Here is an 18,449-nt window from a genome sequence, read left to right as displayed (position 1 = left end):
TGATCTGTTTATGAAGACGAGTGTGAGGACAGAGCGAGGCAGAGCTGCTGGAGGGACGAGTGGGAGGAGAGAAAGAGAATAGTGAAACTGTATGAAGAAAGGTTCAGGTTAGTGAACCATATCTGCAGGTACAGGACTGACTGACTACCCAGCAGGCACGGCAGATGTTTCCTCTTTATATCTACAGAATGGTGAAGCACAAACACACATGAACAGACACAAAGTCTAGCACTGCGCAGATACAGAACAGGCTCTGATAATGAATGAGTGCCTCAGCATGCCGCCCATATTTTCACTAACAGGTAATGCACTGCCATGAAAAACAAGCTTGCTGGTTTAACTTACTCTCAGACTCTAAAATTAGTCTTTAGCCAATCGGCATGTAAACGAAAGAGCATTATTTCTGTGAATGGGGTCAGTCTCACCTCAAACCAAAACACACTAAAGTAAGCGCTGACAAACTGAGGCAGCTTGCTTTGTTATCATTGCGCAGGTATGACCGCACTCTCTGACCTTATTTAGAAGAACCCAGTTGCACTGAGCAAGATTAGCTCAAAATACACTCACATAGTTTCATGTGAAGGCCAGACACACATCATGCATGGTCAGATGTAAGTTCTCAAAGTCACCTTTGCTCAAACACACACACCTCGCTATGCATTCCTTCTCTTAGCACTTCACTTTTATTATCACCCATAAGAACCTGCATTCGAGCTAAGTGTACATTTGCAATGTGTTTGTGGTTGACTTGTGCTCTTTTTCAGTGAATAGAGGAGACAGCCTGCTGTGACTAATTAACTTCTTAGCATTGGCTGGATAATGAAGCACTAGTGAAGTGACGCTCTTAGCAGGGCAAGTGGCGCCGCCGCCATCTATGACACTAGCTTGTGTGCTGACTCCCAGAGGGCAGGAAGAGGAAAGGAAAGCATGGGAGAGCAAGGCGAATGAGATGTAGAAGCATGAATATTATGTACTTTTAGTAAAGCTGTAATTCAGCATGTCAGGGCTGTGGCTTTTAGGTGCGCACGTGTTCCAGATATGTTGAGCTTTTACTGCAACAACTGGCTTTATCTTCTTAGGTTTTCCATAGGGATACACCATATTGGTTATTATTTGTAACAGTCAGTACTGGACATTTAATTTTAGACTCCTGATTCAGTCTGTTTTGTATTTTGATTAATTTTCCTGTCTTATACTTTTGTACTTTTGAAAGCATGTTAAAAGCTTGAGGGTTTAAATGTTTGAAAGGGAAGAATTGAAGACATAAATATTAGTATCGTAACTTGTTGTGTAAAATAAAACTTATATTTATTATATTATAATTATTTTCAAACATTTGGTCTTTATTTTACAATACAGTCATTTACAATAGTAATATTTGTCTTACTTAATAGTTATAGTAATTACTTAATTACTTAATAGTAATTATTTGTCAACAACAATAATAATTATTATATAAAATAATATATAAACTAAAATAATAACACAATATATAATAATAATAAAAGCAAAATAAAGAAATTAGCAATAATAACAATAATATATAACAAAATAGAACAACACACAAAAAAATTATTATTAATATTATTAGAGGGTTTTGTCAATTTTAAAGTCCAGTTACAATGTTTTATCTTTTTATGTGAACATGCAAATGTGTCACTAAATTATTGAAATAATAATTTAAAATATCAGGGGGTACTTCATGTAAACATTTTAAATCTAAGGTGTTTAAAAGGCAAAAAAAAAAAAAAAAAAAAACTATAACGTTCTTCTTTTCGGTTGTATTTCCAACATGACTTTTGTCATTCAGTTCAGAATTCAAAACAAACCATTTTTCCATATTTTTGCATTTTTCATATTCATTCCTGGATGCCTAAATTAAGTAGTTGATTTTATTTATTTATAGACAAATATACATATAATACAATTAATAGTGATTTTTCTACTTATAAATTTAGATTTTTTTTTTATCAGGCTGTGACATTAATTATTGTCTTATTGATATCGGCGAGAATTTTAATAGCAGTGCATCCCTAGATTTCCCATCTTTTTTTCATCTCTGACATCAGGAACGTCACATGAATGCTAAATGCTTTGCAAACTGGGCCACGCTGTGCTCCATCTGCCTCTGTTGCCTCGCTGACGTCTCCTTGGGAACAGGTTGCCCCCTACAGCCCAGAGCAGAGGGTGCAGCTCAAAGCCCAGCCTCTGAAAACATGGCTGCATGGGGTTTACACACTCCCCAGACACCCAGAGATGTGTGCGGTGACAGGCTTTTTTTATGTAATGGCTCTGTCTTGTTGTGGTTAGTGTGTGTGAGAGAAAAGAATGCTGGGTGGGGATGTGGTTTGAAGCACTGAGTGTGTTTGCCAGTGAAAAAAGAAGTTTGTGCTTAATAAAGGATTGCCATTCAGTCAGAACACGTATGGTCCAGAAGGCTTTACTTCATTTTTCCAGTTCTGCGTTGTTATTTTTCAGTTTTCAAACACCTCTAGCTCAAGATAAGAGCAGAAGTGTGTGTTTGTGTGTATTGAAGCTTTGGTTTATATATAGCTCAGTTCTAGCGCGGGGTGTGTCTTCTTCATTCCTCCAACGCTGCTTCAATCTATCACAAATCCAGCTATGAGTTTTATCATTATTAGAGATGCTACAGTTACAAACTTTACTGTTATTGACAGGAACATCCATCAGGTTCAATTCTCTCCACAGGCTTGATTTCCCATCATCCTCTCTATTGGTACTTGTATTACAAAATGACTTATACGTGGGCTAACTAGATTTTCGCTATGTGGTTTTTAAGGAGTTCTGAGTGGATGCAAAGGTGCTGCTATGCTGTTGCTTAAGTTTTAAGGGTAGTTTTAGTGAGTTGCAGTGAGGTTTCTAAATGCTGCTAAGCCGTTGCTATAAATTCTCCAGACATATTTAGCGATTCTCCAGACATATTTTCCGATATTTAGGGTCTTCACTAATATTGTAATTGTTGTTTTAACGATGTGCAAGCTGACATTATCACGTCACAGACTGCAAAAAAAAAAAAAAAAATGTCGGAAAGAGAGAGCAAAAGTCTATTACAATGCCCTTTCAAAGTTATGAAAGCAAACATGATCCCTTTAATATTTAGAAGATACGATATAGTTATGTTATGTAATATAACACAAGCAAGAGTGCCAAATTTTAGCACATGCGCATGATCACGAATGTGATATTGTTTTTATAAGTTCAACAAACAATATGTTGATATTGAGTGAGTTACATTTTAGACACATAATGGTTTAGTTTTCTGATTTGCCAACAAAAATATTTCCAAACTAAGCTGAAGAAGAACATTTGTGCATCTCAGAGCAACACTGCAGTATTTCCTTCCTGAATGAATCTGTTTTTGAACTATTCATTTGTCAATGATTCAGTAATCCATTCATAAAAACACTTGCTTCATTTCTTAATGATTCAGGCTCTTTGAATGAATCATTTGAATGAATAATTAAATGAATCACTCATTAAAGGGTTAGTTCACCCAAAAATGAAAATTCTATAATTAATTAATTAATAAATAATTACATATCGTTACAAACTATCCAAAATATCTTAATTTGTGTTCCAAAGATAACGGTCTTATGGGTTTGGAACAACATGAGGGTGAGTAATTAATGACAGAATTTTAATTTTTGGATGCACTACCCCTTTAAGGCACTTGCCACCATCTGCTGGTTGTAGTGTCATATGTATTAACCCATGACAGGCCTAAACCAACCAAGGTATCAGCACAAAAACACACTCAGCAAAATATAAATTATCATTATCCCCCAAAATATCAAGATTTCTTTTTTTTTGTTTTTTGTCAATATCACATCCAAATCACTTGTAGAAGTAACAGCACACCTTTCCTCATAAAGATGTAGGATCTAAGGAATCATTCATGTCCATATTACAAATAATGAGAGACGAGTTATGCATTTATATATATATATATATATATATATATATATACATTTGTGTATTTTTATTCTCATCTTATTTTTTACTATCTGTGTGTTATTGTCTGTTTACTGGAAGCTTGTGACACTAAAACAAATTCCTTGAATGTGCAATCATACTTGACAATAAAGCTCTTTCTAACTTCTGAGACTTTAATACGTATCTCAGAGGTTTGTTCAAATAACAGTAGTCACCAAATCTGACAGTAGTATGAGCAACAGTAACAGCAATGATTTCCTTAGCAAGCACCACTAATTAGTCTTTGCAGCTGAAAAGCAACAGTGCAGTATGTGCCTGTTGTAATGAAGGTGAAAAAAAGGCCGACACAGCGATCTGTCGTTATGGTCGAGCCACTCAGGGAGAGTGTTATGATTGGAAATTCCACGCATAGCTTCTCTCACCAGGGTTGGAGGAGCGAAGTAGAAGCACTCGAACAAACGAATGAAAAACCCAACTATCCATTCTTACTGTAACCTCCATCTAAAACAAACACCAGTTCTCTCGCCGCAAAGATAGCTTTGGAAAAAAAACGCATACCTAAGCCCTAAAGACAACTGTGTTTGCAGTGGAAACCCAATTACAGGCCATTAAGGTCTTTTTTTGTGGAGATCACCCACCTAGTGTTGTCATATGTTGATTCAGGCAGGTATACAACCAGTTACTTTTCATACAAAGGTGGAAAAAAAAGGCCAGCGATGCAGAGCTCAGGACTTTGGGAGGTAAACGTGGCTGTCGCTGAAGAGGAAAGCATGCTGTAATTTACTGCTCTTGTGCCCCCCTCAAGATCCCTTCATTGGTAATAAATCCCATGAACAGAATCCTGAGCGAGGTATCAGTGTGCCCCAGCGATTATTTTCTTACACCACAGGCCACAATGATTAATATGTTCTGCAGAGAGTGTTCCAGAAGAGACACTCCTGAAAGATTTAACGCAGTGTTTGTTCTGCTAGCACATTTGATTCTTACTAGCTAATTCTGTGTATCTTCTTAAAATTGCATAGTATGCAAAGGTCAGAAGATTTATGTTTTTAATACATTCATGTTTTCAATACATTAGTAGTTGCACAGTTTATCAGTGCCATGTGTATTGGTTATTATAGGATATTTGGTGTTGGTAAGATTTTTTTAATTGTTTTTGAAAGACATTTCTTGCAAAATGCAGTAAAACGCTAGTATAAAATATTAAATGTGTTTCCAATTTGAATGTATTTTAAATAGTTAAATAGAGTACAAATTTGTACTCATCTTATGATTCCTTCAATTTAATCTTTAAGAATACTTATAAATTAATAACACTGTAAAATGTAATCCTTTTCAAATTTCAAAATGAATATCCATTTTCATATACTGTACATTATAATGCTATGACATCTAAATTCACTCGAAGCATTTAAAAAGATTTTTTTGTTGTTGATTTTGATCCAGTAACATGTCCTACTTCTCTAAATCACATTGTGCTTGTGCTTGAATGTGCTCTACATAGAGATAGAGAGGGCAAGTAGCAGATGAGAATGTTCTTAGTGGCAAAGACTCATGGGAAACCTACAGCTCACCTTCCTAAATGACAAATCAATTACTCTTGTCTGCCTCAGAGTCTCATGTGTCTTTTATCTGAGCTGGAGTTTAGATGGGTGAAGGCTCAATTTATTATTTAAAGGCTCCATATTTGATGTACTGTACCGCTAACAAGCAGTTGAGCTCTTCCCAGGTTAGTCGCAATGTATATGTGCACTTGTTTAGGGATTGCTTTTAGAGACATTTATTGGTGTGCCTTGACAGATGTCACTGTAATGCCCTAGGGGGCATTAAGGGGTCTCGATTGTGTTTGCTTTAAATAGAACATTCTGAGAATCACCTGGAGTTATAGGAATTCAGGCTTTATCATACAGGTACAGAGCAGCAGATTGGAGGCCAGTTTTTGCCCAGTCAACATATCACTTCACTGTGTTGATTGTAAAATCCATAGATGAGGCATAGCTGGAAAACTGATTGACCAGTAGGAATGTAGACTCATTAGGCTAATGGTTTCATAGGCTGACTTGACATATTCATAGTGCTGTGCATGCAGACAACACACGCAAAAATCGGTGGAATGTCAGTGTTTGTATTTGGACAAGTGTATGTGATATTTAAGGAGATAGGAAATACATTTATCAAGCATTTATATAACTGAGTAATAGTAGAGCGTTGGCCTTGTGGTTAGCGCACATGCTAAAAATACAATGACCTGTAGCTCAGTATCCCTTTCCCTCATCATTTCCTGTTCTTTCTTTATACCAGGGGTTTAAAAAAAGTACCCTTTAGTGTCACATGATCCTTCAGAAATCATTCTAATGTGCTGATTTAAAACAAATAAAACAAGCTTTTATGTATCATTGTTAAAAATAGTTGTGCAGCTTAATATTTTTTGTAGAAACCGTAATACATTATTTCTCAGGATTCTTTTTATAACTGTCAATTTTGATCAATTTAATGCACCTTTGCTAAATAAATGTATTAATATATATTTCTTAAATAAAATTCCTAATGACTGCAAAATTTGGAACTGTTGTGTATACTGTGTGAAAAAGCAAGTTGTTTCCTAAGTTGTTTATTAAATTGGCTTTTATATTATCATTAAACTAAATCCAAAACAAATCATTAAAATATTGTTATTGTATTGTTATTGTAAAATATTGTAATTTTACATTTTACAATTTTACATAAAATATTGTAAAATATTGTAATTTATTAAATGTTTAATTTCTGTTTAAGAAGTAAAGTTTACAAAGTAACAAAGTTCACAAAATATTATACAGGTTTGTTATGCTTACTGTTACTAAAAAGTATTGCTACCAACAGAGTAAAAATTTGTAATTAGTCTCATGATTGCTGACCAGAAAACACTTAAAGAGCCAGAAAAATATTTAAAATATGAGTAGTAATAATTCTTTTTATTTATTTATGTACTTTTGTTTTTAGACTGACCTCTGACTTTTCTATTTTGAGGCACAGATGTTAAATATTTCAGGCTGTCTTTATGTGTTTTTATGTTCTACAGTTTGTTCTTCCCGTGCCTTTACACAGTTTTAGCTTACAGCTCCAGCATAATGTGAGCTATTCCTTTCTCGGTAAAGCGTTTATTTAGTCACTTTTCCTGTGTGTACCTCCTGAAGGCTGTAATGAAATCTCTCATGTGGAACGGCGGAACAAGGCTCGTGGCTGTTTGTCATGGATCATTCACAGTGAGCTCACACACTCTCTGCTATCCCTTTACTTCTGTCTTCTGCTGACTAACCACACCGTTTGCTTCCCTTGGCTGAACAGCCTGATGGGATTGGTAGCATCTCCTTCACAGTACACCGAATTGACTGTTGTGGCGATCCGTGCATCACTTGGAAAGGTTTGACAGAACTTGTGGCTAGTGAGCGATGGGTCTATCTTTATGATTGTGGGGTTTTTTCCCCGTTTTGTTATAGGCAGCATTTTTCAACCACCGCCACAATGAGACTCTACTTTCAGGTACATATATAGACACACCACAGGTCTTTAATCCATGACCTTAAAACCAAAGATGGAGCGTGAGATAGAGAGAAAGAAAGAGGTTAAGAGGTTTGTACATGCACAGAACAGGTGGAGAATGAAAGTACAGGCCAGAGAAATAAAAAAAGATTGAGAGTGTGAGAGCGAGAGAGAGAGAGAGAGAGAGTTGGTTAAAGTGTGCAACAAAAAGCACAAAATCAGCTGAATGTAAATGTGCCAGATAAGCCCAGCAGAAGAGATATGGTGCATGTGTGTGTGTGTGTGTGTGTGAATCTACGGCCAGCCCCTCTGCTGACTTTGCTCCTCTCAAAGGAAAATTGATTTGGCCGGAGAGAGAGGTACTTAGATGAGTGGAAAAGAAGAATGACGGAGAGCGAGAACGGTGAGAGAAATTGAGAGAGAGGAGGAGGATGGAGAGGAAGGCTTTTTGGCACACCTATTCCTTTTCCTGCAAAAAAATCAGTCAACAAGGATTCACACACTTTACAAAGATAATCACTACCAGTCTCTTGCGTCACATTCACTGTGATGTGTGAATGTGTGAATATCTGTATTAGGAAAAAGTTGTGTGAATATATGTATTGAAAAAATGTTTTTTACCAATTAAAGGGGTAGTTCACCCTCTTGGATCATTTACTAAAAAAGATATTTTGAAGAATGTTTCTGCCGTTGTTGGCAATGGGGTCCAAAACAACATTGAACCCCATTGACTTTCATTGTATGGATGAAAGAAATCACAGGATATTTTTCTAAAATATGTTCAGCAGAAGTAAGAACAACACGGTGAGTAAAGGATGACAGAATTCTTATTTTTGGGTGAACTATACCTTTAAAATAATACTGATTCCTCAGGTGGCCACAAACTCTTCAGTCTGAGACTTATAGAAGTGCTGGATGTTTCCTGTCTCTCTTTTAGCTGAATTTATAAATCTAAACATTCAACCTCTGCTTGATTTATGCCTGCTCCATTAGAGGCCTTGTCCTGCTAGCACTTGCCTTTAACGAATGAGAACGTGTTAGGTGAGCTTACCACTCCGTCATCCACTGTTTTAATAGAATGTCAAATCACACTTAGCCTAGCATGCAAACACACACATTACTAATTAAGGCCGTCTGGCCTGTTACAGAAAATCAATGGTGTTTTAGCTCAATCTCTCTCTCTCTCTCTCTCCTTCCTGTGCTGCTGAAATGGAGGTCAGCCTGTCTCTCCTCTTTGTCAAAAAAAGTAAAGAGTCATTTAATCATTACAAAAGGCCAATCGCACACCTATAAGAAGATATGTTTCCAGTATTGTACGGTATGTGATCTCACGATTACAGCTGCATGATTGTCATTTCAGGATCTGATTACATCGTCTGACTGTATCCACACTGGACCGTTTGGCCACAAAGGGTTTTAACATGAGCTGTTCGGATTTATTGATTCAATCTCGAGTGATTCTTTGTCTTGTTTCATTGGCTCACTGAAAGACGCAGGAACAGCTTCACTACTATTTGGCATTTAATTGAATTGTTCCCTTAAGTACACTTCATCTCTCTACATCTCTTCAGTCATCTTTCCCGCTTCAACAATTGGTTTCATCTGAGCTGCTGTGTCTCTCTTTAATCTCGTATGGCTCTATCTTGTAGTCATTTTCACCAGCAGCGTCTTTCCAGATTTCAAGGGTTTCATCAAGCCTTCTGTGGTTTGCAAGCACTTGCAGGCTCCATATGTTAGCATTCTCTTTAAATGTTGTGTTTTCTCTGTGTCTCTGCAGTGAGTAACTACAGTCATGTGCTGGAGGGCCAGTCAGATTCAGATGATGAAGATAAGCTTCACATCGTGGAGGAGGAAGGGAGTCTCCTGGACGGGGCTGACTGTGACAGTGTGGCCCCTGACGATGACCCTAACGGGACCATCGACCCCGACGGCAGATGGGACGATGGTAAGCCCGCCCCTTTGTGACATATCGTTGTCAAGGAAACTCTGTATATTAAGTTAAATTTCAGGTTCACCCAAGTTTCTCAGGGAGTGTTTACATAAGACACGTTCTTGCATTCAAAAACAGCTAGATAGAACAGAATGAAGTTCTATATGTCTTAAAAGTTAAAATATTTTTAAATTGACACACTGTCTTAAAAATGCAAAGCTTGTGGCAGGATGCTCCAAAAACAGAGCTAGACATGATGCAATACCCACAGACCTCTGTCTGAATGTGTGACTGATGATTTAAGAGATTAATTTAAATATGCAACTTCTCTGTCATCACATATAACACTTTATTTTTTTAAAGAAAAAACAAATGCTTTTATTCTGCAGAGACATGTTAAATTGATCAAAAGTGACAGTAAATGCATTTACGTTACAAAAGATTTCTAATTAAATGCTATTCTTTTGAACTTTCTGTTCATTAAGGATCTTGAAAAATGTATCACTGTCTCCACAAAAATATTAAACAACCATATTCAACAACCATATAAATCAAAAATGTTTTTTAAAGCACCAAATCAGCATATTAGAATGATTTCTGAAGAATCATGACACTGAAATTCAGCTTTGCCATCACGAGAATAAATTATAAAAATATTCAAACTAAAAAGAGTTCAATTGTAATAATATTTCACAATATTGTTTTTTATTGTATTTTGATCAAATAGATGCAGAACTAGTGAGCATAAGAGTCTTTTGAAACATTTGAACAGTATTACAAAGCAGATTAAATTATATAAAAAAGTGTTCTCAGTGTTCTTCTCGTGGGAAACCTGTATTATAAATATTAGGGAATTTCATAAGTCTAATTTATATAGTAGATCTGGAAAGTCATGAATTTATTAGAAATTCATGACTTTTTTAAAGAAAAAAAAATCTATATGAAAAGTTCTGACAACTCAAACATCAGTATTCAGAAAACGCACCCTGTTGAAAAACTAGATGACTTGTCAAATCGACTAGTAAACCATCATTAAAATTATAACAGATTTTAGTTTTTTTTTTTTTTTTTTTTAAATAGAGGAACATGAAGCATAATCTCTCTAAGAAATACTAATTGAGACAATTCAACACCATTCCTTTGCTGCCTTTCAAGCACAGGTATTTCCTTCAGAAAATGCAGACCTAGTTTTTATTGTGATGGTAAAATCTTGGCTCCATCTGGATAATAAGGCTTGATAAAGGCCGACTAGGATACAATAGAGCTCTTTTGCTTTCGACAAAAGGCATTTCTCCTGTTCCTGGGCTAATATGTATTGCCTGCAGTGTGGGGATTGTTTATGCTGGAAGAGGTGAACACAAAGTCTGTTGTGTGTGAGCTACCAGGGTGCTATTGGGCATTAAGCTTAGTGTTGCGGGACGCAGGCATCATGGCAGGTAATATACCGCCACTATAACCACAGCAACTGCTTCCACAGCAGCCCCTTGTTAGGTTTTTTTCACTCTGTACATTTTCTACTCTCTCCACTCTGTATTTCAAGGTTCTCCCCCGAAATTCATGAAAGTCCTCTGTCATTTTAATTTCTGCCAGTATTCATTCATTCATTCCTTTCTCCCGGCTTCTCTGTCAGTTCTCTGCAGGATGGAGCCTCAGTGAAGAAGAAAGTCATTGTTTTTGGCAGAGCTCTCCAAACATTAAACACTTCACAGAAACCTGAGTTAAGAGCGAGGGACTACACACACACACACACACTCTCGAACGTTTCTTTTATTACCTCTATACCACCTTCATCTCTTTGTAGTCTTTCTTTGTAGTCCTGTTGCTTCTTTGTTGTAGCTCTGAATAAACTGTTGTTGTGAGTCTCTAATGTTTTCCCAGAATTCTTCCTTTTAACATGTTACAGCACCTGTTGCAGCACCTTTTCCTCTTCATTTCGTAGCTTTTCTCTCTCCATTGCCAAAGGCTCGGTTGCAGCGAGAGGCCCAGATATACGAGCCATTATGAGGTGTGTCACATAGAGAAATTGGTCTGCTGAGATGTAATGTGCATTGTTCTCTGTTCTCAGATGTCGTGTTTGAGTTATATACACTTCTCTGCCTAAGCTTCCCATCATTCATAGAGCTCAGGGCTGTAAAGCAGCCACTAGCCATAATGGTTCAGTGCTATCAGTCCAACTCTCACTCTCCATTTCGGGCTACCCCACACCTTTATTTTATTTTCTCTTTCTTTTTATCTTGGCAGCGATCTCTGTGTTAGAGTACCAGCTCTGTGGTCTCTGGCTGCAATTCTTGTACCTCAACCTCTGCTTTTACTTTCCCTCCGTCCAAACTATTTTTCTGCGCTTCGTTCTTCATGATCGGATGACTGGCCGCTCGTTCACTGTCAGCTCTCATGTTCTCTGAGATGAAAACGCTCCTCTTGCAGTCATTTATGAGGCAAATACTCCATAAACTAATACATGATTACTGTGGTATGGATAGTGACGCTGGGTATCCAATTCGATATGTCATAGTGCTCTGTTTCTCTGTAATTTAACCACACATTTCTTGAACAGGCATTAGGAATCAGCCATTTACGTAATGCAGTGAGCAGAGGCACCTAGCATAATGGAACAAGAAACATGGCGGATGGGTTTACCTCATTTTTTACTGTTAGGGAGGATTACATTCTATATTTGACTCTTAGGTTTTAAAGTGCATGAGCATATGGTGAAGGAGTAATTGGTCACTGGGGAAAGTGCTGTAAGTGCCTGACTCATAATGGAAATCTCACCAGAACTTTAATCAGGAAAAGTGAAGCTGGTGGATTCTGGGAAATGTAGTGCTGGCTGATAGTCTATGCTGTGAATCAGAATCATATGAATCTCACAGTTCACATTCTACCCTCAAAATTTGGGGTTGGTAAGATTTATTATTTTATTTTTTTTAAATGCAGTAAAAACAGTAATATTGTAAAATATATAATAATACCTTAAAACAGCTTTTCAGTTATTACTCCAGTCTGCAGTGTTACTAATAGAAATCATTCTATCATGCTGATTTGGTGCTTAGTAAAGATTTCTTATTATCAATGATGAAAACAGTTGTGCTGCTTAAGATTTTTGTGGAAACTTTTTGGTGAATAGAAAATTTAAGAGAACAGCATTTATTTTAAATGGAAATATTTGTAAAATTAAAATTGTACTTACTCAATACACATTTTTTTTATACATGCCTCATTCCTTCATTCATTCTGTCATTTTAATGCATCATTGCTGAATAAAATGAAAAAAAACTTACACCAAACTTTTGACTATCTGTATACATATGGATATATGGAAGCCTGTTTCCGCCACTGAAATATGAAAAAAAGAAAAAAGAAATTGAAAGAAAGAAACTTTTTATCTCACAATTTATCTCACAAACTTGCGAGATATAAACTTGCAATTGCGAGAAAAAAGTCAGAAATATTTTTATTCAGTGGCATGAAATGGGCTTCCGTAGATATATAACCTTCATGATAATTAAACTTAATTATCATTACTGTAATACTAAAAATAGTCTCACATTCAATAATGCTTCTACCTATTTACTTCTAATGGACATGCTAGGGTGTTACAAGCCAAAATCAGTTTAGGAGTGTTGTCTGTTCAAACCAGTATCTGAAACAGGCTACATTTGAAGGGTCATGTGAGCAACCTCACAGAAAAATCAGATTTGAGCAGAAAATCAGATTTGGGCCACATTCAGCCTCGGTGAGAATGCCATAGTCAACCGTAACTGTTTTGTTAGTGGGTTTAATGGACAGTGGAACCATGCTTACAGTACCTCACAAGATTTTATGTACATATGTCTTCATTTTCTCTACTTAATCATCCGAGTTAAAGTAAATCTGTGAACTGGCTGAGCTTTTAGACTCATGTGACCCAGCTCTGGCACGCTAATAGTGCGTCATTCTCAAATCGAACCAAGCCCATCACAGAACACTCATGCACTTTATCTGACCTTCACCCTTAATGTGTTTAACAAGGTCAGGATGTTACATATAATCATGTACGTGTGTTAGCTACTTCCTTGAGCTTAGACTACAACGGTATCTTATTTGTTGCTCGTCAAAGAAAATTTTAGTTTGTTGGATAATCACAAGACACTCTGTCAACTTGTTTTATTGTAAGGCCTGAGGGGATACTGTTCCTCACAAGATGTCACAGGACTTTAATAATAGCATAATAAAGTGTTGGGCCTAGTTTGTGAACGATTCTTGGAAACTCTGTAGTGTAGATCTGAGTGTACAATGAGGAATCAGACACTCTCGTTCAGCCCCACTAACATTCATGTCTCCATCTCTGGCCCACTTATGTGAGATTGTCACGGCCACAGTTGTGTTGTGATGTCATGACAACAGCGTGCTGTGATGGCTGTGTAGTGCAGGGCAAAGCTTGGAGCGAGAGCTCTGGTAATCATCTGTTCCTTCACTAGCGGAACATCTCACACCTAGATTTCAACATGATTTAAACCTCTCAGGAACGTTTGGGAGGGACCTACTGAAACATTTGCCATTGAAATCACTGCAGATCATGATATCCGGTCATTTCAGTGGAGTTTATCTTTTCAATGTGTTCATGTTTTTTTTTTTTCAGCATAGTTTAAATGAATTATAAAATTAGCATAGTCTTCTGCTACTCTTTCTTACCTGCAGTGTTTTTCCGGTAATGAACTGCAAGATAGTAACATTACATTAAGATGTTTTTAGAAGTTTATTTGTATTTTGTTAATCTTGATTAATCCTAAATGTTGGTTGCATGTAATTAATTAATAAAAGTTTCTGTTTAGTCATGCCACATTAATCAGAGTAAAATGGACAAAAAAAAAAAAAGAATTAATATGTTTATTTAAAAATAATGAAAATAATAAAATTAACATGTTAATTATTAATAAATAACAGATTAATTAATATTAAATAGCTAATAACAATATAATAATAATACCTATTGCCAAATAAATATCCATTTTAAAGACAAACGTGACAAAAAAAAGTAAAAAAAATAAAAATAAATAAATGATAATTATAATAAATAAATGAAATAACACTGATGACAGGATGTGTGTCATGGACCAAGGACATCCGTCTATACTGTGATGAGAAAACCCTACATGTGAGACAAATAAACAGTGTCGGTGTGAATCAGTGTCCCTTATGGAGACATCGCTGCTGACAAGGGTAGAGTGCACTACAAGAGCTGCTGAGAAATGAGCAAAAGAACACTGACATAAAAACAAAACAAAAACCCTCTTCATTTTCTTTTCGTCCCTCACATATTGCAGGATCTCTTAAATCGTTCCGACACACAAATGCACAAATGTCCTCAGGTGTTTCTGAATGTTGTTTTGACTCGCTAGCAAATGCCATTAGTTGTAATTGCTGACATTGCGGACTCATTTTCAGCATACGCATGAGAGAGCGCATTGCTAAGGCACACAACAGCGTGGCGCCCGAGGGCTCAGTTTCTCCCGAAGCCTTCGCTTGTTCATTTGCAATCGTTAGTTGAGCCAATCTTTCGTTTGTTAGCAAAAGAGAATGAGAGTACATTTTTCAAATTAAAGAAGCTCGTTTAATGGGGACGTTAAGCTCAGATTGTGCATTAAGCTGGAAATTGAATTAGCTGTACCGGAGTCATTTCTTTTTCATTTGCTTTTAATAGGTAAATGTGCAATCGAGGACTAATATGTGTTTTTGTGGGTGTACATACCCACGGACGTGAAGCTATGTATCTAAAGCTCATACCCACTCAAACTCCTCTGAGTATTTAGCTAATGTACTGTTTAATAGTGAGTCACCACTAAGTATTTTGGCTGTTATTTGGTCTCATTCAAATTACTCATCCTTCATATTTTTATCGTGCATTGGGCTATATCATATGACTGATATTCTGTCCACAGACACAGTGTGTGTTTGTGTGTGTTGCAGTGAAAGAGGAGTGCATGTCGGATGAGGATGAGAGGAGCAGAGATGCTTTGGTTGAGGAGATGCTCCAGCAAGGAGACACGGCCGTCATCTTCCCGGAGGCTCCAGAAGACGAACCACGACAGGGCACACCAGAAACCAGCGGACATGATGAAAATGGTACACACACCCACGCATCACACATAGTAAACACTTCATTGGGGAACATCACGCAAGATGAATATAAATACAGTTGCTAAAGTATGAACCCTTGGATTTTGTCTTAATCATTGTTAATCAGTCTATTTTGTTTATTATCTGTTGCTGGTTTTTTGAGTAATACAGCAGAAGGCACGAGGGTTCACATACTTTTTCCTACAACTGTATGTACTTGACATTCAAATCTCACACGTGGAGTAGCCACACTTCTCCTTGACCACTAATGGCTCTGAAATGATTTCTAGGTGTGTTTCCATTACAGATTTGCACAAAATTTAGCGATATTTTATAAATGTCGATAAAAAGCTAATGCAAAATGGCCGCGTTTCCATTAACTGATGTTATACAACTAAAACTAAGTCATGCCGATGGATGTTGGTAGGTTTACGTATATCGACGCCACCACACTAGCCGTTATTTTTAATCGTAGGAAACGTATGCGTGTATCTTTTGTAAAGCAGTTCGGAGAGCCACTTCTGGGATGCTTCTGAAATGTGCCGCGGCGCAGCTGGTATAAACACAAGCATTGACTAGTGTGGCCGCGTCGCAGCCGTAATGAGCCGCAGATGTGTGCCGTTAATGCAATTACTGGCAAGGAAAGACCCTTATACTTGGAGGTTATAGTACATTAAAGAATGATCATAAGATTTTAACGTACGCCAGGTGTCCTGTAAATGTAAAAAAAAAAAAAAAAAAAAAAAAAAAAAAAAAACTTTCCATTACAGTTTTGTGATATATTCCTCTTTCAAATTGCCTGAAAAAAACATGTCATGTTAGTGTAAAAACATATTTGCGATATATGGGAGTTTTTCAAAATTTGTGAATTTGTGCAATTTCAAGGGTAGTGGACATCCAGCTTCTATTAGACCTGCAACACCTGTGCAAATCTCCCATACCTGAGCTATTTTCTCATGTCCCTGTTGCTGTGTTTGTGAGAGAGAGAACGTTTCACCTGACCGGAGAGAGAAGGTTAATAGGTTACCTGTTAACAGGTAATATGTTACCTGTGTGAGAGCTGGACAGAAACCTGTCCAGGTGTTTCCTGCTCATTTTCCATTTGAAAATTAATATTTACATTTAATTTATTTATTATATTAATTAATTTATAATAGTATTATACAAGTTAGATAAGTGTTTCCTTAAAGTTAGACATTTGGTTTGAGAAATAAGACAGTGGCATATCTTAATTTGTATGCACTATAAAGACATTTCAATTAAAGTTGTTAATTTCTTAATGTATGACAGCGTATGATGTGTCATCCATGGCTTTATTATTCGGTTAGCATGTACTGTCAAATCTTCTCTGGTTTGTTATTCATGATGCTTTTATAACAGGCTTTACCAGCATGTTGTTTCTTTTTTTTTTTTTTAATCCATTGTTCATCCATGTAATTATTTGCCTTGTTGCTGTGGTATTCTTTAATTACCGAGCTGCCAATCCTTGTTCTTTTTATTTTGGCTGCTGTACTCTTCATGCTGGAGATAATTCAGGATGGGAAGTGTCACACATTAGAAGATCTTCCCTAACTCTCATATTCTCATTTGCCAGTGCATTGATCCATGTCTACATGCGCACACACACACACTTCACAGATAAATCATCTATGCCAGAAATGCATGCAACTGGATTCCCTTGTATTACAGTACATTAGTCTACGTGCACACCTCTTCAGATATATTTGAACAACATAGAAAAATAATTGTATGCAAATTTGCATACATTTGCAACTACTGATTGGTAACAGATTTTTTTGTTTCAAATATATGCTTTTGAGGAAAAAAGGCTAGAGAGATCACAGAAAATGAAAATGAATACACACATGCACCTCTGCTCATTTGTAATACTCTCTTCTCTCTCACTCTCAGGCACGCCAGACTCATTTTCTCAGCTCCTCACCTGTCCCTACTGCTCTCGTGGCTACAAGCGTTACACTGCACTGAAAGAACACATTAAATACAGACACGAGAAGAGTGAGGACAACTTCAGCTGCTCTCTCTGCAGCTACACCTTTGCCTACCGAACACAGCTAGACAGACACATGACCGCACACAAAGCTGGCCGAGAACAGGTATTCTGTCCTTATTCTGTTTGTGATTTAATGACATTTTAAAACTAACATGTTCAAATGGTTTCTAAGGGCTAACTCTGGGAATAAGGTTGCAATTTTAGACTGTTGTGTGGTGTAGTGAATCCCAAATATTTAAAACCAAAATGGTTGGATTTAACACATAAGTAATAATATATCACTCATGCAATACCTAAAGAAAAGAACTAAAGGCTGTAAAATGTACTGTAAATATAAATGTTGTCATTAAGCAATTAAAGTAGATAGCTAAATTTGATACAATGGACATATTGTTAAAAATGTAACACTTTTTATGAGATTTTACATTTGCATATAAATGATGACAGCAGTATTGTTTATCTGATTATAACACATTCTCTCTTGCATTTTTAGCGGCATGTTACTCAATCAGGTGGAGGAGGGAATCGAAAGTTTAAATGCCCTGAATGTGGGAAAGCCTTCAAGTACAAACACCACCTGAAAGAACACCTGCGCATCCACAGTGGTGAGGACTGCTTGAAATATGCTATGCTGCTGTATCTGCGTGTGTGTTTGCTTACAAGCATGCATATGCGTTTGCATTTTTTTCACTTCTTTGTACAAATTTGTAGGGCAATTCAGCATTCAAGTACTTCGAAGTACTTACAGTACATACTGTCAAAGGCTTCCTAAGAGAGTTTGTCCTTTAAACACTGCACACTGTTTTTATAGCCTTTACGGTTTGAAAAAAGGGACCACATATGAAGTGTCTGTTTAATTTACTCAAAGAGATTTACCCTCCATTCATCACAAATCTGAACCACACAATGTGTCCTCAACAGTAAAACCTCTTCTCA

The 18,449-nt window shown here is 36.7% G+C and overlaps 1 protein-coding gene across 3 annotated transcripts in view; it reads left to right on the top strand.

Annotated features, from left to right (window-relative positions):
- The window catches only part of LOC306852689 (zinc finger E-box-binding homeobox 1-like), a 70,900-nt gene that overhangs the window by 45,678 nt on the left and 6,773 nt on the right, over window positions 1–18,449 (top strand). For all 3 annotated transcript variants that reach the window (XM_079389723.1, XM_079389724.1, XM_079389725.1), the window contains 4 exons: window positions 9,254–9,421; window positions 15,353–15,508; window positions 17,414–17,616; window positions 18,007–18,118. In XM_079389723.1, the coding sequence (XP_079245849.1) occupies window positions 9,254–9,421; window positions 15,353–15,508; window positions 17,414–17,616; window positions 18,007–18,118 (639 nt within the window). The remainder of the gene's footprint in view (window positions 1–9,253; window positions 9,422–15,352; window positions 15,509–17,413; window positions 17,617–18,006; window positions 18,119–18,449) is intronic.

This window comes from Barbus barbus (genome assembly GCF_936440315.1).
Source record: "Barbus barbus genome assembly, chromosome: 32".
Lineage (NCBI taxonomy): Eukaryota > Metazoa > Chordata > Actinopteri > Cypriniformes > Cyprinidae > Barbus > Barbus barbus.
The sequence above is the reverse complement of the archived record's forward strand: the minus strand, read 5'-3'. Positions and strand labels throughout refer to the sequence as shown.